A 23534-nucleotide genomic window follows, 5' to 3' on the forward strand; every position below is an offset into this window, starting at 1 on the left:
CCGAGTAGCTAGGATTACAGTGGTGACCCACCAGATTTTCTTTCATTTAATCTCTGCAACTTTTCCCTCATTTATAGATGTCACAGAATTAATAAGTGGCAGAGGGGACCTAACCTGACTGAAACTCGGAATCCAGTATTTTGAAACATTTGTTTTCTGTAATCCATGATAATGCATTTAACATTTACATCTTCCTGATGACGCATGCACACAGAAAGGGGGGGGGAACCCCTAAAGGTTTATGAAAGGTTTACTCCTCCTCCACCCTTTGGGGCCTTGCAGGGCAGCGCGGCAGGCCAGCGCAACTCCAGTTTAACCTCCTCAATCCGGGGGTTATTTTGAAATGGACCTATCTGCTTGACCCGCCAGAAACTGTCCTAAAAACGGGTGAGAGACCAGCAGGGCGCCCCTCCCTGAGCCGGCCCGACCGGCCCGGGCGAGGAGGCCCGGGAGCAGCGCCCCGCCCGCGGCCGGCCCGGCCCGGCACCGGCCCCGGGGGCGGCCGGGCCGCAGGGGCGTGACGGCTGTGGGTGCGCGCCGGCCCCGGGGGCAGCGCCCGCCGGTCACCGCTGCCCGCCCGCCCCGGGGGCAGCGCCCGCCGGTCACCGCTGCCCGCCCGCCCCGGGGGCAGCGCCCGCCGGTCACCGCTGCCCGCCCGCCCCGGGGCAGCGCCCGCCGGTCACCGCTGCCCGCCCGCCCCGGGGCAGCGCCCGCCGGTCACCGCTGCCCGCCCGCCCCGGGGACAGCGCCCGCCGGTCACCGCTGCCCGCCCGCCCCGGGGACAGCGCCCGCCGGTCACCGGTGCCCGCCCGCCCCGGGGACAGCGCGGCCAGCCCAGGAGCCCCGGAGGCAGCGCCCGCCGGTCACCGGTGCCTGCCCGCCCCGGGGCAGCGCCCGCCGGTCACCGCTGCCCGCCCGCCCCGGGGACAGCGCCCGCCGGTCACCGGTGCCCGCCCGCCCCGGGGGCAGCGCCCGCCGGTCACCGCTGCCCGCCCGCCCCGGGGACAGCGCCCGCCGGTCACCGGTGCCCGCCCGCCTCGGAGGCAGCGCCCGCCGGTCACCGCTGCCCGCCCGCCGTCAGCGCGGCCAGCCCAGGAGCCCCGGCGGGCAGCGGGGGGGGGGGGGGTCGGGGTCCGGGAGGGACCGCGCCCGGCTCTGTGGGGACGGAGGGAGGTGGGGTGCTGCGAAGGGCGTCGCGGCCTCCGCCCCGCCCGCCGAGTCCCGGGACGGCGCCCGAGGCCGGGACGGCGAGGCGCGGGGCCCCGGCCCAGCAACTTCAGGCGCGGCCGGCGGGCGCGGGGGCGCGGGGACGCGGGGGCGCGGGGCGCGGGGGCGCGGGGGCGCGGGGGCGCGGGGGCGCGGGGGCCCGGGCTGCGCCCCTCCTCCCAGTCGCCGCGCCCGGCTCGCGGGCCGCCGCGGGGATCCGGGCCGCCGGGCCGAGGCGGAGCTCGAGCGCCGGGGAGATGTGCGCCCCGCCGGGCCCCGCCGCCGCGGAGCGGGGCGGGCTCTTACCTCACGCCTGGCCCCGAACACGGGCTCGCGGCCGCGCGGCGGCGGAGGAGTCCCTAACAGGACCTCATGACTGGAGGTCCGCGCCGACCCACCGCCCCAGCCCGCCGCGGACGGCCGCAGCGCCACGCGGAAGTCCCGCCCCTCGACCCCCATTGGCCCGCGCCGAGGCTGGCGGAAGGCTATTGGGCCTCGGAGGTGTCTGTCCAGGCTCCGTCCCCCCCTCCCCCGCCCCCACCCCTTCGCGCGGAGGCTCGCGGCTCGCCTCAGCCGCGCGGGACGGACGCCCGGTCCTCGGGTCGCGTTGCCGGCCTCGTGACGCGGGCCCCGGGAGGGAGGGAGTCAGGGCGGGGTGCGGCGCGGGGGCTGCTCCCGGCGGAGGACCGGCTGCGGCCCCGGGAGAGGGGGCCCGCTTGGGCCGAGGCCTGCGGGGGCCGCGGCGGGGCTGCGGGGCGGCGCTGCGGGGCGCGGGCGGGCCGGGCCGGGCGGGGCTGCGGGGCGGCGCTGCGGGGCGCGGGCGGGCCGGGCCGGGCGGCGGGGCGGTGCACGGAGCGCCTGGCCTGGGCGGGAGGAGTGGGCGCGTTGTGCGGGGCGCGGCCCCGCGGCGGGGCCCAGGGCTCGCGGAACCAAAGTGAAGCCCCGATCTCCCGTGAGCCCAGACTCCGCTCTGACCCTTCGGGAAGGCGCGTCCGCTCGGAGCCCCGCGACTGGCGAGACGCCCGGCGTTGACATTGTCCGCCCCGTCCCACCGCCACCGCCGGGGTAAAAAGCAGACCGGCCGGAGACGTCCGAACTGCAAAGGTTGCAGCCCCGGCAGTAAAACGTCAGCAAATAGGAGATTCTGGTCCTTTCTTTCAGCCAGGAGGTAACTAACCCAGGCCTCGGACCCTTTCAGGGGGCAGAGAAGTCTACCTAGTGACCGTGGAACTCCACTCCATCAGGACCTAGCAGCCCTGGGGAGAGTCCCCCAACTCTGCTTTTCCTTTGTCCTTTTTAAAGTTTAAGCTCACAATTTAAATCTCATTTAGACAATTAGAAATCATTTTTTAAAAGCTATCAGAGGAACTTCTATTATCCATGTATCCTATGACCATCTATATACATAGATTCTGTACATTCTTAAATTTCCACTGATTGAGATGACAGTAAATGCTCAACTATTGTATAGTCCTTTTAGGAAAATCACAGGTAAACTGGGGGTGATGGCCTCACCTATAATCCTTTCTATTCTGGAGGCAAAACTGGAAGATTCAGTTAAAAGCTATCTGGAGATCTCACCTCAAATCAATAACCTGGCATGAACCCAGCTACCTAGGAGGTATGGGCAATGATGTAAGATTCTCTGTGAAAATTAAGTAAAACAAAAAGTTTATTTTTTTTTCTGTGGACTGGGAAAGAGGGTAGATTATCATTAACACCTCATATATGATCAACCTTGCCATTAAAGATTGCAGGACCAAATATATTTATCAAGAAACAGGGAATTGGGCACTAGTGGCTCATACCTATAATCCTAGCTACTCAGGAGGCTGAGAACAGGCAGAAAAATCCCTGTGAGAGACTTACCTCCAGTTAACCATTAGAAAACTGTAAGTAGCCTTGTAGCTCAAAATTGTAGACTGCTAGCCTTAGAAAAAGAGCTCAAGGACAATACCCAGGCCCTGCAAGCCCCACAACCTACAAAAAAAAGCCGGGGGGGGGGGGGGGGAGGCTGGGAAGAGGGAAAATCCACAGAATAAGCAACACCACAGAAAAGGTGAGAACACAGATTGAAATGGTCCTGTCTTAATCCTTGGGTAGTTGATGAAAATGGAAGTTGTCTACCATTTAGATGCTAGAGAAGAGAGAGACAACAGCCTGAGGTCATAAGCAGGGCACTACTAAGCATGATGCTTAGACTTCTAAGTAGAGAGGTTAAAAACAGACTTTCAATTTACAAACTTGGTTATAAAGCTTTCCATCTAACACAGTGATAAGTTGTATTTCAATTAGTGAACTTTTTCATCTATTTCAGTTAAGTTGACAATGGTATTTTATAACTACTTTTTCCAATGCTGCTTTTGTCTTTCTAATTGTAGACTTCTTTCCTGTTCACTGTAGATCACTTCCCGTACCAAGCATGAACTTATTTCAACTACCAGTTGTACAGTTTTGCTTTCTGGAAAGAGTCTGCCTCTGGTTATGAGCTCTGTAGTCAGGAAATTCTGGCTTCCATCTTTATACTGACTAAATCCTATCAGTCTTAGCAATTTATTTATTTATTTATTTATTTTGGTACAGTTGTGGGTCCTGAACTCTGGGCCTGGGCGCTGTCCCTCAGCTCTTCAGCTCAAGGCGAGCGCTCTACCACTTGAGCCACAGCGCCACTTCCGGCTTTTTTTTTTCTTTTTGCTTATGTGGTGCTGAGGAATCGAACCCAGGGCTTCAGGCATGCAAGGCAAGCGCTCTACCACTGAGCCACCTTCCCAGCCCCAGTCTTAGCAATTTAATGAGATACTTCTGCCTCTGGTTTGTTCATCTTCAAAGATAAAGACTTGAGAGTACTGCTTAGTGACATTTGCCATGTGTTTAAATGATCAAATGAAAGGCAGTAGGTAGGCTTAGTAGGAATAATAATGAAATCATATTTAAATATTAAAAACATTTTAATGCCAAAGCTATTATCTATTCTTATATATATGATATATAAGAATATATATGTGATCTTACCTATGATACTGTGGACCTGCTCTTCTCATATATATATAATATATATTATTATAAGTGCTAGTTCTGAGTTTCTTGGTAACCCTATTTAGCACATGACATACAATTTTTGCTTTCATTCAGTATTTACCATAGAGCATGTTATGTATCACAAATCAGAAAATATTTTTATTTGTTGTGCTGGTCCTCGGGCTTGAATTCAGCCTAGGAACTGTTCCTAAGTTTCTTTTGTTCAAGGCTAGTGTTCTACCACTTGCATTACAGCTCCACTTCTGGCTTTTTTGGTAGTTAATTGAAAATCAAAGTCTCCTGGACTTTCTTGCCTGGACTGGCTTTGAACCAGTCTTCAAATCTCAGCCTCCTGAGTAGCTATTACAAGCGTGAGCTACTGGTTCCTGGGCAGAAAATATGGTAAAATCAGTGTAGACATATAGTTATCTCAGAGCTTTAAAAATGAACATATACATAAAGGCACATTGCCTATGTGCATCTAGTCATACAAAATAATATTTATCTAAATGAATTCTGTCCAGACATAATGGCATTAAACCAGGGGAGTCATACAAATTACAGAGGAGAGCCTCCTTACATTCTAGTAAAATGCTTACTGGATCTGCTTGACTAAAGACATTTATATCCTTGCTCACTCTGAGTAGTGATTGAAATAAATCCCAGCAACACCAAGTGGGGTTGAAGAAGATCACAATTGTAAATGGCTATATAAATAAAGGCAAATACTTTTAAGAAATCTCAGCTGCATTGTGTTGCTGTTCAGCAGCTCCCATTACGCAAGAACAGGGTGAACACATACACATTCATCTCCCTGGTGCCAGGAATGTTGTCCCGAACCCCTTGGCAGGATCAGAAATACTGCCAGAGGACAAATACAGAAAGTTGTTATGGAAACAAGCCTGCTTCAACTCAAAGTTATTTACAGATGACTTTCAGGATTATCTCATGCTACAAAACCAAGTCTTGCTTCATCCAGGCCAGTACTACAAATACCTATTTTTAAGGTTTCTTCAGACAGCTGTCCTAGAGTTAACATGGTCTCCAGAGACAGGGTGGTGATGACATCACCAAGGGTGATTTGTGTGTAGCATTTTTGTGTCCCACATTCGAAACTTGTTCACACTTGCCTTGCCATTGTCCAGTGTGTAGGCTGCCCTAATGCAGGAACAGGGTGGCTGTTGACTACAGCATGTAGCAGGGAAACATTTCCTGTCTCTCTGGACCCACCTATGATAACTGTGGACCTACCCTTTTCATTCTCTCCAGTCCCTCTCCAGGCTGGACAGTAGCAGCCGCTTCTGGCCATCAGTTTTTGCCCTTAATTTGTTTTTTGTTTTTCCCCTTCTCTGTCCTTAATTGTGAATTGGAATTTTTCCAGCTATTCAGGAGCATCTTTGAAAAGAGGAAGCTTTTTGTTTTATTCCTCTTGTTCTGAAAAAGTGATTGAATAATGAGGATTTTTATAGCTTTTGAAGGATCTTTTGAACCTTTTGATGTTTCAGCAGATGAAACGGTGGAAACTGTCAAGCTGATGATAAAGGTATGCACTTTGTCCCAGAGCCACTAAAATGTATATTGATTTTAATTATGCAGTATAGCTTAATGAATGTGTTGGATGTTTTCAGCAAGCAGTAAACTGATGAAACCATTTGAAAGTACCACTATTTGTTTATAAGATAGGTTGGAGCCCGGCGCTGGTGGCTCACGCCTGTAATCCTAGCTACTCAGGAGGCTGAGATCTGAGGATCGCGGTTCAAAGCCAGCCCGGGCAGGAAAGACCGTGAGACTCCTATCTCCAATAAACCACCAGAAAACTGGAAGTGGTGCTGTAGCTCAAGTGGTAGAGCGCTCGCCTTGAGCTGAAGAGCTGAGGGACAGCGCCCAGGCCCAGAGTTCAAGCCCCACGACCGACAAAAAAAAAAAAAAAAAGATAGGTTGGTAAGAATTTAGTAGCTTTGGAGAGGTTAGTACCAGTATCACCAAATAATAGTAATTATTACCATATTATATTATTATACATATTATTACTGAAGGAAAATCTCAGTTTCTTAGGGCTGGTGAAAATGAAAGTGAGGACCCCTCCCTCTTCATAAACGTTTGGGATTTCTATAGACTCCAGGTTAACCCTGTCTAATATTTTTCCCTTTATCAGAAAATAATTATAATACCAATTGGAAACATATTAGAGATAGAGGAGAAAGATACATACACACAGAGGACGGAAGGCAAGGGAGAGAAATAGATTACAGTTCTGGTCTAGTAATACAGAGACATCCTGTCTTCATAATATGCTATTGATTTTTAAGGATTATTTCCACATTCCTCTCTCTGAGGACAAACAAGGCCGGCGGTATCTGGAGCTAGTGTATGCTGGAGCTGCTCTAAGGAACAGCTGGAGTCTTGCTGATGTTGGAGTATCTTTCTGCTCAACTCTTAAATGCTTTGTTAAGGTATGATGATCAGAGTAACATTTATCCAAGGTGTCTATTTCACTTTGAATTAAGTTGTGGACAACCCACCCAAATTAGTTTCTTAACCTGGAAGGAGGTGGCTTTTGTTTTCTTTTGTTGCCTTCTGTCTTTTGTAAAATGCACTTAAACATACTTTGTGCATGGACAAGAATTTTGCCCTCCTGCCTACTCTTTTTTCCCCTTTTCTTCTCCATCCTCTTGCTGCCTGCCTCACCCCATCACCACACACCAATATTAGAGCAAGACTAAGGGACAGGTCTGAAAGATTTACAGAGGAGCATGGCTCAGGTGCCAGAGCACTGCCTAGCAAGTATGAAGCCCTGAATTCAATCCCCAATCTGGAAGAATCTCACAATACTTTAAATGAGAGGCGATGAAGAAATTAGGTCACTCCCAGAGGCCACAATAATTAGGGCAGTAGAGTGTAGAAGAAGAAATTCTCAGTAATGGTAAGAATGATAGGACTGTTTATGTATCCAAATCTAGCCAGAGCAGAAATTGAATTTGATAATAATCGTTAACACACAGCCCTTTCCACTTCTAGAGTGCCCTTAATTAATGATGCATAACTTGGGACCTCTGGCTAGGCTTTATATTTCACAGAAACATAAAATGGTAAAATATACAAAATTTTGTGCCTAGAGATTTTCTGGAGTTACTGTCTTTAACTTGCAACCTTTTTTTTAAAGGGACAGGAGCCAAAAAAAAATTTCAGAGCTAATTGCTCTAGCATTTGTCAAGAACAAGCTTAGTTGAAAATAGATTTGAAGGGGCTGGGAAGTTGGCTCAGTGGTAGAGCGCTTGCCTTGCATGCCTGAGGCCCTGGGTTCGATTCCTCAGCACCACATAAGCAAAAAGAAAAAACCCGGAAGTGGCGCTGTGGCTCAAGTGGTAGAGCACTAGCCTTGAGCTGAAGAGCTGAGGGACAGAGCCCAGGCCCAGAGTTCAGACCCCACAACTGGACCAAAAAAAAAAAAAAAAAAAAAAGTAAAAAAGAAAATAGATTTGAAAATCAAAAGAAATTTAAAAACCAAATTTGTTAAATTCCCATACCTGAACTGTTCAGCTTGCTGTGGAGAGGTACTCAGTCCCATGTTGTCAGTTGTTTTAAATCTTCATGTGGTCTGCTGAGTGTGATCCTGCCCTGAGTGTTGTGAAAATCTGCCTCCTAAAAGGCACATGGTGTCCCTGAAGCAAGGTAAAAATGAATGCACTTAAGTGCCTGAAGTGATAAAGTGAAAAATTGGTTTGTTGAAAGATGACATGTCTTTAGTAGAAGTTGGTTAGTGTATAGGAGTCAAGTATGAGCATTGGAGGTGTTTCCTTGGCACTACACCTCCCACAGAGACCCACAAACTCACCAGCCCCCACAGAGACCCACAGATACCCAGGGTCTACTGTACTCTTTACCCCACAAGAAAACATGAGCCTCAAAGAACTACTAAAGTACAAAGTCTCCATTAAATGGGCACTTACTTTCTCATATTTAACATTAAATTTTTTTTCAGGGGTTGGAGGCATGGCTCAATTGGTAAAGCATTAGTCAATGAGTAAATGCATCAGGTACAATGGTCTCAGATGGAAAGATAGAAAAAGATGGGGGAAGAAAAAATTGTTATTTCTAGTAGTCCTTTAATATGCATTAAGTAGTAAAGTATTAAGTAGTAAAGACATGTAAAATAATAAGCATTGCATGACCCCACTTGCATAAACAAAAGACCATGTTATAATGTTTTATAAACATTTATTGATATATATTTTTTCTATCATTGAAGAATGTTTAATTTTCCAAAAATGAATTAACAGCCAGATGCTGGTTGCTTACACCTGTAGTTCTAGCTACTCAGGAGGCTGAGATCTGAGGATCATACTTCAAAAACAGCCTGGACAAGAAAGTCCATAAGACTTTTATCTCCAATGAACTACCAAAAGGCTAGAAGTGAAGTTCTGGCTCCAGTGGTAGATCAACAGTCTTGAGTAAAAAAGCTAAGGGACAGTGCCCAGGCCCTGAGTTCAAGCTCCAGAACCAGCACAAAAATAAATTAATAATTAATCAATAAAACAAATCAACATCTATCTCAGTGATGTAAACTTCTCACAGAGCACTAATATTTTCTGGAATTTTAACACCATGAGTAGGATACAGAGGTAAAATAATTTATTCAAGAAGGCCAAACTAAAATATAACTATGTTCACAGAATTGGCTGACATACAAGTTTCAATTAAAACTCTCAGGTTCTGTGGAAATCTTCCTGAGTATCTTCTTCTGTGTCTAACAGAATCACATTTAGGAATTGTTGTCACTCATATTCGAAAGGAAAATAATGTCTTTATTCTGAAGGAAGAGAATCACCTAGTGTTGGCTTACCTCTAAATAAATTTCTGTTTAGACAGTAAAATAAGTTCATTTCTAAAGTCCACACTACTTACTATACAAATACAAGTTGAAAAAAAATAAGCTTATAATAGCAAGTTCTCTTCATTAAATAAATTAAAAAAAAAAAAAGCCAAGCACCTACACCTGTAATCTGAGCTACTTAGGAGACTGAGATCTAAGGCTCACAACTTCCAAGCTAGCCTGGGTAGAAAAGTCCAGACTCTTATCTACAGTAAACTACTCATAAAAGGCCAGAAGTGGTGGTGTGGCTCAAGTGGCAGAGTAGTAGCTTTGAGCACAAAGAGGCATAGTACATGAACATTTTTATTGAAAAGTAAGACGTTTTGTGTGTATCTCCTACCATGGCATCTTGGTTTGTTTCTAAAAGGAAAAAATCTAATATTAGGTATGCCCAGCAGTGGCCTGCATATGGTATTGTTTACTTAATACCATCTGACTTCATTGGGTATAATTAGCCAGCCAGTCCTGATTCAGAATACTTGGGGAGCAGTCTCACAAAACAAGGGTGGAGAGGCGCTTTTCATGCAAGGTGGCAGTTGCCATTAATTGGTACCTGTCTGCTCTCTGAATGTACCCAGAAGGCAGAAGCATCTGTCAGCCACAGCAGACTACTTCCTTTTGCCTGCTATACCCTTTCATTCTTTCTCTCCTTGCCCATTCATGAAGAGTTACTTGAAGAAAGCAGATTTAGATCGCCTCTCTATCTCTTAATCTTGTAGTTTAGCATTAAAGGTGGAGATTATCTGCTTTTTTTTCCGACTACCTAAGAAAGTCATGATTGTGCTAAATCTACAAAACAGGAAGCACAACCAGTTTCCCTTTTCATTAAGAAAGAGGAAATGTAATCATCTTCTCCTCCCCACCCACTTCTCATATTTGCTGGTTTGGGCTTGATTAAACTTTGCTAGCAGGATTAATATTTTCCTCCAACTTTTCAGCCTGCCTCCACTAATGATATCTCAGCGCCACTCTCTTTCTCATTTGGGTTGTAAGATAAAAGGAACATTTAAAAAACTTATACTTTACAGGTGGACACGTTGCAACAATGAGAAGTACAAGTTGTTATGTCGAAAACGAACTTTACAACTTTGGTGGGGGGGGGGGGTCGGGGAGGATTGGGTGGGGGGACCAGGGGAGGATGGGAAGGGATGGGAAGGGGAAACAAAGGAGGAGGCTACAATGCTTGATAAGAAATGTACTCATTATCTTGCCCATGTAATTGTAACCCCTCTGTACAGTATTTTCACAATAAAAAAATAAATAAAAATTAAAAAAAAACTTATACTGTAGTTTTAATAGTAAAAATACGGGGTTACTGCATTTTTAAAACAACAACAACAAAGCAAATAGACAGTGGGGAACACTGAACAAGGAGAGAAGCTTTCCCTGCCTCTCTCCCTCGACTCAGTTGAACTCCTGTTGCCTTCTTAGACAGTTTTTGAATCAACCAAAAATTTAGAACCCACCGTATTCCAAATCAAAGCGCGGGAGAAGGGAGGGCTTCACCCAGATCACACCTCTGCCGGTACAGTGTGGGTGTAGATGGTCCACATCGTCCAGGTGTCTGCTGTGTCCACTAAGTGAGAATGGTCTCGGGGCTGTCAGGTCTCCTCCAAGCAGGGCCTTCCTTAAAGTCACTAGTGTCCCCAGAGATGGATGAGGGGTTCCACACACAATCACAGGTCCTTCAGCTGTACTCATGAAAAATATCCCGAGGTTTCTCACAAAAAGGAGTCCCACAAGATACATTTTTTCACCAACATTTAGGATAATAAGGTAGTGAGAAATTGATCATGAATCATTTCCTGCTCCTCATGCAGCAAATGGGAGTTACAGGCTCAAGATGGTAGCTCCTATCTGGTGCTTTTATCCCTTTTGAGGTGGGCCAAATCATCTAGTCATGTCATTTAGCAACTCATCCTTAGACGGTAGTTCAGGGTGGGCGAGACCAGTGAGGTCCACAGGTGGCCTTCCAGACTTCCTTTGCCTGCTGCATCCTTTCATTCTTCTTTCCTTGCTCAGTCACGAAGAGTTACTTGAAGAAAGCAGATTAAAATCCACTCTCTGTCTCCTAATCTTGTAGTTTAGCTTTAAAGCGGAGATTATCTGGGTTTTTTTTTTCAGTTTACTTCCTTTTTTTGACCTCTGAGTCTGGCCCTCCTGATTGATAGTTGTTTAATCTTTTTGTTTCTCCTTCCCCATTCAGGACAGGGGAGCAGGACAGTCAGAACTAAACTGGCCTTTGTTTTCACCCTTCACTCCCTGTCGTGGAGGCAGTGGCGGCTCCAGGACCCTCTCACACCTCTGTCCCTAACCCCACCAACAAACAGTGAGTTCCTTCCTGCTCCTTTCTGTCACTCCCTAGGAAGAAGATAAGCCCGTTCTCTATGTGTTCAATGCTGTGACCCAGGAGACAATGCCAGTCTTGGAAGACATTTCTCTTTTGGATAAAAAAGTGTCCGATCTCCGGACACTTGTGACTGGGCAATGTGGCCTCCCCGTGAGTGTCTACTGTCTCCGCACCCCACAAGGACTGGAGATGTATGACTGCAACACCCTCAGGGACTACCAGGCGGACCTTGGTACTGCACACCTCCACAGCATAAAATACTATTCTGAAACCGACTCTGTGCACCCTTATCTTAAAATGGTGCCAGTTAGATTAAAGCAATCATTTATATACAGTGCGGGATGAGGTGCCTCACCACACAGCCCTAGAATCAGATTACAATCTCTCTTTAAATATTGTACTTTCAGGTTTCTGCTGTAGCTAGCCATCAAAAAAGACAAATCCAAATTTGACAAACTCTACATTGAGTTTTAACCCTATTAGACCATGATTTGAATCTGAAAGAGTATTGCATGGGGGGGGGGGGGGCGGTAAAAAGATTATTGCTTGGGGAGAGTGAGTCCTTGCAGACGTTAGCAGGTGAGGCTTCAGCTGAGTCCTGAGTTCTCCCAGGGCTTTGAGTTACCCCAGGGCTTTGCAGGCACATGGGTGAAGTAGGCTTCCTTCCCATAACTGCTAGTGAGGCACTGATCCATACTTCTCCTGGCTACTGTGTCTGCCTGGCAATATTCCTCATATTATTTCAAACTGAGGCAGCCAAAACTTTGATATCAATTATTGTCCCCATTTTTGACCAGAGAGAGTGAAGTTATAAGATCTGTCCCTGGCGTATCTGACTAATTGTGCATGCTTGCTGGATGTTGACCCGTCTGGAGAATGATGAAAGCTCAAGCGATGATCGAATTGTCCAGAGAAATGCCAGAAGACAAAATGAAACTGGGAGAAATGATCATACTGTCCTCAGGTCCTACGCTGTTCAGATCACAATGACATCATAGAGCTGAAGAATTCAGAAATGGCCTAACCTATCTTTTTTTTTTTTTTTTTTTTGGGTCCGGTTATGGGGCCTGAACTCCGGGCCTGGGCGCTGTCCCTCAGCTCTTCAGCTCAAGGCTAGCGCTCTACCACTTGAGCCACAGCGCCACTTTTGGCTTTTTTCTGTTTGCTTATGTGGTACTCAGGAATTGAACCCAGGGCCTCATGCATGCAAGGCAAGCACTCTACCACTGAGCCACCTTCCCAGCCCCCTATCTTTTTTTTTTAAAGCATAGTTTTTGAATGGCTCACTCAAGATGTAGGTTGCATGCTTTAGATATGAAAAAAAATCCCATTTTAAAGTCATGCAGCCAAAAAAAATAGTTCAGGACAAAGCTCTTAGTACAAGCAAAGTCTTTTAATTCCCTTGCAGGGAAAATGTGGAGATGGGTTGAGTTAGCAGATTTAAGGTGTATATTCTGCCTGTAAAGGTGGAGTGCTGAACACTGTGAGAAGTGCTACAGAGAGCTGTGTAGCAAGGGCCAGAGGCCAGCATTGCCAGGGCTTGGGACGTGCTGACATCAAGGCAAGCGGGCATCAGTGGAGGCAGACGGTGCGACATGGGGGCTGTTGGAGTCAGGAGGGAAGCAGGGACTTTGTTCTTTGACAGATGATGAAGAACACACTTTCACCAGGCTGGGAAAAAGCCAGACAATCCCCAAACCTTTGATCCAGTGAAAGGTTCTCAGTGAGCTCAGGGAGAACAACTTGACAAAGCAGATGGGGACAGAAAGATTGTAAGACTTAAAGTGAGAAGTGCGGGACAAAGGGCTTTCCGGGCGACAGAACATTTAGTAATTCAGTAACTTACTTAGAATCTGTCCAACTAGCCAGGTATGGTGGAATTTAATCCCAGCTCTTCAGGAAGGGAAGGCAGAAGGATCAGGACTTGGGCTGCATAGAGTAAAAAAGAAAAAAAATATATAGTACATATACAATTTTTTTTTTTTTTTGCCTGGGGCTTGAACTCAGGGCCTGGGCTCTGTCCCTAAGCCTCTCAGTGCTCAAGGCTAACGCTCTACCACTTGATCCACAGTGCCACTTCTGGCTTTTCTGTGTATGTAGTACTGAGGAATCAAACCCGGGGGCTTCATGCATTCTAGGCAAGCACTCTACCACTGAGCCACATTCCCAGCCCACCTATATTCTTTTTTTTTTTTGCCAGTCATGGTGCCTAAACTCCGGGCCTGGGCGCGGTCCCTCAGCTCTTCAGCTCAAGGCTAGTGCTCTACCACTTGAGCCACAGCGCCACTTCCAGTTTTTTCTGCTTATGTGGTGCTGAGGAATGGAACTCAGGGCCTCATGCATGCAAGGCAAGTCCACTGAGCCACCTTCCCAGCCCCCACCTATACATTCTTATATAAAATTATATAGGACAGATGTTCATTTTAGTTCCATTTCTAGTTCTTAACTCTGCCCAGGTTTTCCTCTCCTCTGCTTCCCTACATGCTTATCTGCTTGTTCTTCTGTATATGTTTTCCATGTGATGATAAGCAGACATCAGTCCTTTCTAGAACAGAGTGAATGACTGTGTGCCTGTTTTTCACCTTCTGATGCTGGTGACTGGTTTTTACTTCAATGCCTCCTGCTTGTATTCATGACCAGCTAGAGTGCATGGCCCCTTGGAAACTAACCCGGGAGCAGAGAGAGTCCTGCCAGTTCCGATACTGATTTCTGGGCCAGCTCCAGGACAGCTCTGCCAACACTGGGAAACATACTGTGCCATCTTAATTCTCTTTATTTATGAGAAAACTGGGGCTTAGAGAGGTGACCTGATCAAGGTCATACTGCCCACAAACAGTGACCAAACCTACAACTGGGTTCTTTTCAATCATTTATATGGACAAACCAGCAAGCTTTTATTGATGTGCTTTAAGTTCTGATCAATGTTTTACTTTGATTCCTCAGTGTAGGGAGCTCCAAGCCAAGGTAAAGGTTTCCATATTCAGGAAGAATGCAGACATGGGGGAGACGGGAAGCCGCCACCGACAGTGTTGGGACTGTGGTCTAGAACAGGCTGGTGGCTCTCAGGTGCTCTCCAGGCTACACTGTGTATGGTGGATGGGTTTGCAATGGGAAAACAGGTGTAGCTTTGCAAAGCTCAATTTCCTGGGTCCCCTATTTGAAAAGAACCTGCAGTTAGGGTAGTTAGGAGACTTGCATAGTGTGGGGTCCTGAGACTTGAGTTTTCCTACTTTTACTGTCCTCTCCGTGAAAAGCTTGGGAAGTATGTCCTGAAGCAACCCAGCAGTTTTCAGGAGGTTCCAATAGATCCCCTAAGCTAAAGAAGGAATTTAAGTGTGTGACAAAGAAGGCATTAGAGACCTGAGACCCTGAAAGGCTAAAAGGATTATTCAGTCAAGGGTGATTAGAAATTCTCTGAATATTTAAAAGTTGAGCATTTAAGAGAAAAAACTCTCAATTGCTACCTTTGTTCTTTGAGAAATAAGGACCACTTTACTACAAGTAATTGATCGCTTGTTATTTGCTTACAATTGCTAGCAAACAGGGAATTGATGTGTCCGTTCTGTGTGTGTGTGTGTGTGTGTGTGTGCGCGCGCGCGCGCATGCATGTGTCTGTATCTGTGTGTGCTGGTACTGGGACTTGGAACCAGTTCCTTAAAGTGGAACAAAATCCCAGCTCCAAGGAGGTGCCCTTCTGATGTTAAAGAGGATTAAGCTAGAGGCAGCTGAGAGCCTGGGGGCAGGGATGGACAGATAGGCGGACGGGAACCCCCATCCCTACATCTGATAGAGAGAAGTTAGCCTCCAATAAGTCTTGCTAGTGGTAGTCTACAGCTGGCAGCTGGAGAGCAGAAGACCCTCTGGGCAATCAATCTAGCAGGACTAAGGTGGCGGCTGACACTGGAAACGCTGGAACCATGAAGCAGAAATGTGACCCCTGAGATTAAGGCTCAGAGCAGGAAATTTAAAGATGATTCTTCAGTCCTGAAAACCCAAAGACAGTGTAGGCTGGTGGGGTTCACCACAAGGGGCTCAGGAGGGGCTGGGTCAGACAAGGCAGGTAGGATGCACAGGGGAATGCCAGCTCTCCACTCTGGAAGGACCAGGGCTGTTCTCTGTGCCTGGAGCCCAGAGAGCTCACACAGAGGCTGTGTCGCCCCAGCTATGGGAGAACAGTGAGGCTAGCGCTTTCCATGGCTCATCTGTGATGATTAGGGTGCACAGAAGGGAAATGGCTTTCCCAAGCTAATAGAGGCTCAAGTTTAGACAACAACAAAATCTCCTTCCAAGATTACTTCTCCTTGGTCATCTGGCTCATGTCTTGGTTTGGAAAAGCTTTCCTTATCACTAGAAGTGTTGCGGACTGTCAAATCATAGTGATAGACTGAGCTAGAACTACCTTTTTAAAAATACTAATAATAGCCGGGCGCTGGTGGCTCACGCCTGTAATCCTAGCTACTCAGGAGGCTGAGATCTGAGGATCGCGGTTCAAAGCCAGCCCGGGCAGGAGAGACCGTGAGACTCCTATCTCCAATAAACCACCAGAAAACCGGAAGTGGCGCTGTAGCTCAAGTGGTAGAGCGCTCGCCTTGAGCTGAAGAGCTGAGGGATAGCGCTCAGGCCCAGAGTTCAAGCCCCACGACCGACAAAAAAAAAAAAAAAAAAAAAATACTAATAATATTAGTACCCGTTAATTGTGCAATGGAGGCTTTATTGTGACACTTGTAGCCTGTAAACTAAATTGCTTCCTTCTCGTGATCCACAGGTACAACACTTCGTCTGGATGTCTGGGATGGATGGAAGGAATTTCTGATGGGCTGTCTCCTTGGACAAAAACTCAGAGTCCAACGCTATTTATCAAAAGAAGGACCAGTACTCAAGTAGGGGGATAAAGCAAATGCAGCATTCATGGACTTAACTTCTTACTAAGGCTCTGTTACAGCTGAAGCTCCACGTGAATGCTGCTGGCCCCAGTTATCCAGATACTGGCTGGAGTGGGGCTACAGAGGTGCCATGAAATAGTTAAATAGAGACTGTTTAGTGTGGTTTGGATTTTACACTTTGAACACTTTTGAACATACTTATTTTCAGAATAAGTAGGTTGCCACTCACATTCTATTATTATTATTATTATTATTATTTTGCCAGTCCTGGGGCTTAAACTCAGGGCCTGAACACTATCCCTGAGCTTCTTTTGCTTAAGGGTAGCACTCTACCACTTGAGCCACAGTGCCACTTCTGGCTTTTTCTGTGTATGTGGTACTGAGGAATCGAACCCAGGGCCTCATGTATGCAAGGCAAGCACTCTACCGCTAGGCCACGTTCCCAGCCCCCACCCCATACTTCTTTTTTTTTTTTTTTTTTTTTTGGGTCCGGTCGTGGGGCCTGAACTCTGGGCCTGGGCACTGTCCCTCAGCTCTTCAGCTCAAGGCTAGTGCTCTACCACTTGAGCCACAGCACCACTTCCGGCTTTTTTCTTTTTGCTTATGTGGTGCTGAGGAATTGAACCCAGGGCCTCAGGCATGCAAGGCAAGCACTCTACCACTGAGCCACCTTCCCAGCCCCACATACTTCTTAAAGTATATTTGATGTGGTCTTTATCTGAGTGTTCACGATCTGCCACAGGTGAAGTTGCTCATATGGCTGGTGAAGAGGAGCAGGTGGGTTAGAGGAGGAGCCTACACAGTAAGGCACTCTGGCCAGCTGCTCCCACCTGCCTAACTGCACGAACCTCTAGGGTTTAACTCAGTGGTGGTTCAGGACAGTGCCCCTTCCTGAGAGATTCAATTCAATGTTACAAAAGGCATAAAGTGACTGGTTAGGGGAGCCACTTTTTCAGTCTTAGGAAATGCTCAAATAGTTTACACTAACTTCTGTTTGGATCCTGATCTCACGATCAGGATTCAAACACGTAGCTGTGTTTCAGAAGAACTGAATGCAATTCGAGACCAACACTGTTACATGTACTGTCTTACTTCACGCTGACACCTTATGAGGTGTTGCAGGTGCAGTACAAAGGCCAGTGCAAACCCAAAACAAGGAAAGAGGAGGTGAGAAGTGGAGACAGGAAGCAGATGAAGGATGGGGTCCTTGGAGGCCAGAGGAGGAGTCTAAAGTTAAATTTCACCAGGAAGCTACTGGAGGCTGCAAAACAGTAGACAGGCAGCCCCCAGGTTATGGAATACAATGTTCACTGTGTGCCACATGGCTCAAGACGGGATGCCAGCATCGGGAAAGTGGGAGGGGAAGGGGAAGGTAGGACGCCAGCACTAGGGAAGGCTGAGCAGAGAGGAGGGGTGTAGGGAAGAGAGAGAGGTCAGGTCAAGATAATAGTACTGACAGGGAGAAGCCAGAAAATTCTAAACCATGCGGCATTGCTTGCAGTCATTTCCATTTGCTACTACATGTGAGTAAGCAGGACCTGTAAAACTTAACCTTATGTTACCTAAGCCTTTTCTTAAATATGTTAAGGGAAACAAACATGGTGCTGGTTTTTGTGTTGCTGACTTACCAACCCTCCCCCCCCCCCCCCCCCCCGCCCCACCTGTTTTCCTCATACAGGTATCAGAGAAGGGTGGCTCTGTACATGGCTGCCTTTCACGGCTATACTGATCTCAGCGAGTGGGCCCTGAAGCAGGGTGCCAGGCCCCACGAGGCAGTTGGTGCTCACCCCTACCGCGCTTGGTGCCATGAAGCCCTTCACGCAGATGTCTCCAGATGCCCGGTGCATGCCGCTGCAGAGACTGGCCAGCTGCTGGTTCTGAAGGCCTTTGTCAACTGCAGCGTTCTGTGTCTCGTATGCAGAGACGCTAGGGGACAAACCCCACTGACCATCGCGGCCAGACACAGGCACAAAGACTGTGTGGTATATTTGCTAAGCAAAATGTGGTCCACGGTGCCTTTTCTGAAAATCGCAGTCCCGATGATGCTTTATATTAAAATAAAGCAATGGATCCTCCGAGCTCAGAATCACAGCCTTCACAAAAGCCAGCTTAGCAGAGCAAGAGGCTTGGGGGCAAAAGTGGGAGACACTGTGATGGTGGATGGCTTTACCACCCCAAAGATGACCTCCAAGAGCTGGCATAAGGCTGGGAACAAGGACTCACAAAGCACCCTGAGCAAGCTCCCACCCCTTAAGGGGCAAGCTGCAAGCAGGAAAGCTGGCAATGCTCTGGTAGTTTCACAGAGGAGCTCCAGAGAATGGACCCTCACGTTGCCGCCGCTGGTAGATGCAGATAGGTTCTCTGACGTACAAAGACCCCAGCAAGAAAACCAGAAGATAATTACTGCTCCATCTGGGAAACAAGAGGCGCACATAAGAAATACATACCTTCCCCAAGTCCCCCTCCCTCCATTTTCAAGAGTGGGCTGCTCCCACCCGCCCTTTTACTATGCATCGCCACGTGCTGAGGGTCTTCTGAGGTCCTCCTTTGTGTCTTTCTCACAGTACAGTGGGAGGACCCCCCGGGAGAACGCGGTCTACTGCCTAGCTGTGGCAAGGTAATGCTTTCTCCTTTGAGCATGCTGAGTAGACTTTAATACAGCAGGTCCTGGGCAGAGAACATTTTGTAAAGTCCTCCTATAACAGCGTCAAAGACCACATCTTGCTGCACATGGCAGTTCATGCGTACAATATGACACTCAGGAGACTGAGGCAAGAGGATCACAGGTCCAAGGCTAGTCTGGGTTACATAGCCAGGTCACGTCTCAGGACACCATGTCTAGGACACAGGCTCATGTTTAGGACACAATGGTAGTTGTGTATATTCCCTTACTCCTCCAGCTCTCTGGAGGAAGAGTCATGAAGAACTGAGCATCACTCTGATCTGTTACTGAGGCTGGGTTTTTGGAGCTAAGAGGAGAATGTTAATTATAGCTCAAAGGAAAAGAAAAACTTAGCCAGGCGCTGGTGGCTCACGTCTGTAATCCTAACTACTCAGGAGGCTGAGATCTGAGGATCATGGTTCAAAAAGCTAGCCTGGGCAGGAAAAGCTGTGAAACTCTTACCTCCAATTAACCAGAAAAATCCTAAGTGGCGCTGTGGCTTAAGTGGTCGAGTACTGGCCTTGAGCTGAAGAGCTGAGGGATAGTGCTCAGGCCCAGAGTTCAAGCCCCATGACCGACAAAAAAAAAAGATAAGAAAAATGAATTATGGGAAGAAGCTGTTGAAATGGTCATGGAGAATGGATATTAATGAAAATAGAAGGAGAGAAAGGAACAACACTGTTGTTTAAGTAACAGTTTAAGTACAAAGACTGGAGCACATGTACCCTGTAGTGGCTAGGGTGGCAGAGAAGGTGAGTTAAGAATGCAGTCCACTGAAGGGGACTTCAGGCACACTCATTTGCACAAGGTAAGTTTAGATCATTCAAATGCATTTCAAAGAAAATTCACATTAAACCATAGGACCTGCGCATTGCCAATGAACTGTGTGGATGCCTATGATTAGAAAAGCATAGTTGCATGGTTAGCTTTTCTCCCTCAGTATGATGAAAGGGTAAAAGAACAAAGCTAGATTGTCGCTGCCTTTTTGTAATTGGCTGTGCATTTCAATTCAACTTTATTTGAGCGAGTTTGTTGCCACCTAGTGGTAAGACAAACCTGGGCTGTAAAACGCAGAATTTTAAGATCCCATCTGAGGTTAACAGTAGATGAAAACTACTTACGTTGCAGTGCTTCAGTCTTTGTAATTTGTGAGAGATCTGTGGAATTCGAAAAAGGAGATAATCTAACTAAATTAAAATATAGAACCAGGCATGGCAGCACACACCTGTAATACCAGCACTTGGAAGGCTGAGGATTTTTTAAGTCCTTCCATAAGTGCCTATATGGTCCAGCGTACTGTGAGGTAGAGTGGAAATATATGAGTTTGTTTCTGAGAATCTAGCCCAGGCCTTGTGCATGCTACAAGCATCTTACCACTGAGTTACATACCTAGCCCCTGAAACCCATGCTTATGTATAGTTTCAGATGACAGCGGCCACCAGTGCTTCCTGGGTGGAGTATTTCCTGAGGGAGTAGCATGTGTATAAACAGTAACACTCATATGCCACACTCATATCACCCACAGAGCTTGGTGGATGTGCACGCTTCCATATATCCATGTAAACACCACCCAGGTCAGATGCAAACTGTCTTCTGCACCCCAGATTTTTCCTCATGTCCCCTGCCACACCCCCTTCCTGGAGACCAAGAGGTAGTTGGGTTGGGCTGGCTTCTCCATGTTTATAAATGCATGTTATCCTCCTCCAGGAAATTGGCTTAATTTAATCCAGTTTATAGTCTCTTCCCACAGTTACATTGTATTTGTGCACATATTCCTGAAATTACCTTCTACTATCATTAAAAAAAAAACTTTTAAAGCAAAATACCCCACTGGTTGGGCCCCAGTGGCTCCAGCCTGTAATCCCAGCTACTCAGGAAGCTGAGATCTGAAGATCCAGGTTCAAAGCAGACAAATCTAAGATACCCTTCCTTATCTCCCAATAACCAGTGAAAAGCTGGAAGTAGAGCCATAGCTCAAGTTGCAGAGTGCCTGTATTGAGCAGAAAATGCTAAGCAAGAATACAGAGTTCAAGCCCCAGTACTGGCACCCAAAAAAAGTTCCTACCGTGAGTCTGGGGGTAGGCAGTGATCAGGGAACAAGTGGTACATAGGAATGCCTACGTTTTCACATGACGCCAAGTAGTTTCTGTTCCTAGTTGTAGGTTCTGAATTCTAGTGCTGCCTTGCCGGAGAAGAGTCATTCCCTAGATAGACCAACAGCAGCAACAAAACCAAGACAAATATCCCCTTCCTCTCAGCTATGGACAGAGGTGAGAATGGGCTTCCTTATGAATCATGTCGTTGTCTTGCAGTGCCTTTAAAGAGAAACGCTGGCTTCAGCAGCTAGGAATAGCAAGAGTCCTGGCCAAAAAGAGCATTTCTACTCTGACTACCCAGGAAGGTCTGGCCGTGTGTGAAAGCCATCCACAAATTACACTTTGAAAAGTCATGGCAACCCTGGTTTGGGCAAAGACCTGGTGAGATGGAGTCTCCAGTTCTCCCATGAAGACCATCCTCAGCAAGTACGGAGTGTTTGCCGGTGTTTCCTTAGATCCCAAAACTCAGGAGAGATTCTGAGGAAGAACTCACAAGCAACAATGGCAGTTGCTTACCATAGGATAGAGGATGGGGTGTTTATTGTTTGATTTTCTGCTTTTCTGGATTTTTTTCAGTGCTTTGAGGTTTTTAAGTTTTACAAATGTAGAACATAATAAAAAAACTAGACCTAAGTTTAAAACTTTTACGAGAAAGTCCTTAGGAGAGTTACAAATGAGGACTGCAGACATCTTTTTAACTTCTGCTGGAAGTTTCTATTAACTTTAAAATGAAGGTCATGTTTACAGATAATGTATTGGGTGGGTGGTAAATGTAAGGACCAAGGGCCTGACATAGATCTGTGCAAACAACATTGACCCAATCCAGATGTGGACCACTTTATTTGCAATCAGAAGGTGTCTTCAAGCCCCTTTACAAGGCAGTCTCAGGCCAGATTCCCAAGTCACTGTGCCTGGGTTATTTTGCTCTATTGATGTTTGGGGATTCAATTACATGGCCGCATGTGCCAATGCTAATTTGTTTTATTGCTTACTGTGCATTACTCAATTGTACAGATACAGTATAATCTATCTGTTCAACTAGCTGGAGATTTAGATTGTCTTTGGTTTTGAGATACTATGGATGAAGCCCTTAAGAACATTATTGTAAAAGCTTTTTCCTGGACATATGTTTCCATTTCTTTGGGTAAACAACTAGGAATTACTGGATCATAAGATGAATGCACACTTAACATATAAGAGTGGTCTAAGCGTTCTCCGGTGCTTTTCCCATCTCACACTTCCACTAGCAATACACAAGCGCAGAACTTACCTCGTGAGCTTCACTAACGTTTGCTGTCAAGCGCTGTCATTTGAGCCATTCCGTGGTCCTCTTGCTTCAGCGCCCTCAGTGGGTTTATGGGTATGTTTTGATGAATAAACGGTTTTAGATTTAAGTACAAGTTACTGTTTTTATCATCCATGCTTTGTTTCCTTTCTTTTTTCTTTTCTTTTTTTTTGTCGGTCATGGGGCTTGAACTCTGGGCCTGGGTGCTGTCCCTCAGCTCTTCAGCTCAAGGCCAGCGCTCTACCCCTTGAGCCACAGCGCCACTTCCGGCTTTCTGGTGGTTCATAGGAGGTGAGACTCTCACGGGATTTCCTGCCCGGGCTGGCTTTGAACTGCCATCCTCAGATCTCAGCCTCCGAATGGCTAGGATGACAGGCGTGAGCCACCGGGCCCGGCCTGTTTCCTTTCAATTAATACTTTTTTTGGTGATGTTGGAATTTGAACCCAGGCCCTCGAGCTCACCGGCTTTTGGCCGGTCCCCCACCCCTTGAGCCACACCTCCAGCCCTGCTTTCTGCAGGTCATGTTAGAAACGAAGTCTCACAGACTTTGTCCATGGGCTGGCTTTGAACCGAGGTCCTCTGACCTCAGCCCCCGGAATAGCTGGGCTTGCAGGTGTGAGTCTCTGGGCTCTGACAATTCCTTACCTACCCTGGACTCGGGAGGTACCTTCCTACACTTTCTTCTGGAAGCTTCACTGGTTCAGTATCTGTGTCTCTCTGTCTCTGTTCTCTGTCTCTGTTCTGTCTGTATGTCTCTCTTTGTCTCTGTCTGTCTCTGTCTGTGTCTGTCTCCGTCTGTGTCTGTCTCCGTCTCTGTCTGTCTGTCTCTGTCTCTCTGTCCCCCCCACCCCCCGCCTTTCCTCCCTCCCTATTCCCACTCTTTCCCTCTCTCTCCTCGGGCCCCGCAGCTGGGTTTGGGGAGCTCCGGGGAGCGCGGGGCCTCCCGGTCTCGGGTTGGCAGCGCACTGCCGCCGCGGCCCGCAGCCCTGCGCGGGGCGGGCTGGAGGCTGGAGGCTGGGGTCCGGGCCTCGGCCGGCCTGGTCCCCGCAGCCCTGCGCGGGGCGGGCTGGAGGCTGGAGGCTGGGGTCCGGGCCTCGGCCGGCCTGGTCCCCGCGGCCCGCGGCCCTGCGCGGGGCGGGCTGGAGGCTGGAGGCTGGGGT

General features: G+C 47.7%; 2 protein-coding genes and 1 long non-coding RNA gene across 7 annotated transcripts in view; 1 reads left to right on the top strand and 2 right to left on the bottom strand.

The window, feature by feature from the left end:
• Nucleotides 1–1623, bottom strand: part of LOC138837655 (E3 ubiquitin-protein ligase RNF13) — a 42562-nt gene extending 40939 nt beyond the window's left edge. For both annotated transcript variants that reach the window (XM_070036612.1, XM_070036611.1), the window contains exon 1: nt 1513–1623. The gene's annotated coding sequence lies outside the window, so the exon portion shown is untranslated. The remainder of the gene's footprint in view (nt 1–1512) is intronic.
• A 466-nt stretch (nt 1624–2089) lies between these two features.
• LOC138837650 (protein ANKUB1-like) lies at nt 2090–22482 on the top strand. Of its 3 annotated transcripts, XM_070036605.1 has the most exons (7): nt 2090–2374; nt 5730–5767; nt 6534–6677; nt 11463–11679; nt 16213–16327; nt 18009–18947; nt 21305–22482. In XM_070036605.1, the coding sequence occupies exons 2-7, from the start codon at nt 5759–5761 to the stop codon at nt 21432–21434; spliced, it is 1554 nt and encodes a 517-aa protein (XP_069892706.1). In that variant the 5' UTR covers nt 2090–2374; nt 5730–5758; the 3' UTR covers nt 21435–22482. The 3 variants fall into 3 exon arrangements, with proteins under 3 accessions (XP_069892706.1, XP_069892705.1, XP_069892707.1); XM_070036604.1 differs by lacking the exon at nt 2090–2374 and having other exon boundaries at nt 4410–5767; XM_070036606.1 differs by lacking the exons at nt 2090–2374; nt 5730–5767 and having other exon boundaries at nt 6609–6677; nt 11304–11679.
• On the bottom strand, nt 11939–22447 carry LOC138837664 (uncharacterized). 2 transcript variants are annotated; one of them, XR_011375391.1, is made up of 5 exons: nt 22359–22447; nt 19455–20149; nt 18118–18742; nt 13294–13376; nt 11939–13189 (listed from the first exon to the last, which is right to left on the bottom strand). It is a non-coding gene; the product is annotated as an uncharacterized lncRNA (long non-coding RNA). The 2 variants fall into 2 exon arrangements; XR_011375390.1 differs by having other exon boundaries at nt 11939–13376.
• Nucleotides 22483–23534: the final 1052 nt, after the last annotated feature.

Source organism: Dipodomys merriami, unplaced genomic scaffold (genome assembly GCF_024711535.1).
Source record: "Dipodomys merriami isolate MVZ:Mamm:240054 unplaced genomic scaffold, mDipMer1.0.p SCAF_273, whole genome shotgun sequence".
Lineage (NCBI taxonomy): Eukaryota > Metazoa > Chordata > Mammalia > Rodentia > Heteromyidae > Dipodomys > Dipodomys merriami.

Excerpts from the sequence above, each read along its gene's own strand:
- LOC138837650 (XM_070036604.1), top strand. The coding sequence starts at position 5,678 with ATGAGGATTTTTATAGCTTTTGAAGGATCTTTTGAACCTTTTGATGTT. Across the intron at positions 5,768-6,533 it reads CTGTCAAGCTGATGATAAAG|GATTATTTCCACATTCCTCT; the intron begins GTATGCACTTTG and ends TTGATTTTTAAG. Across the intron at positions 6,678-11,462 it reads CTCTTAAATGCTTTGTTAAG|GAAGAAGATAAGCCCGTTCT; the intron begins GTATGATGATCA and ends GTCACTCCCTAG.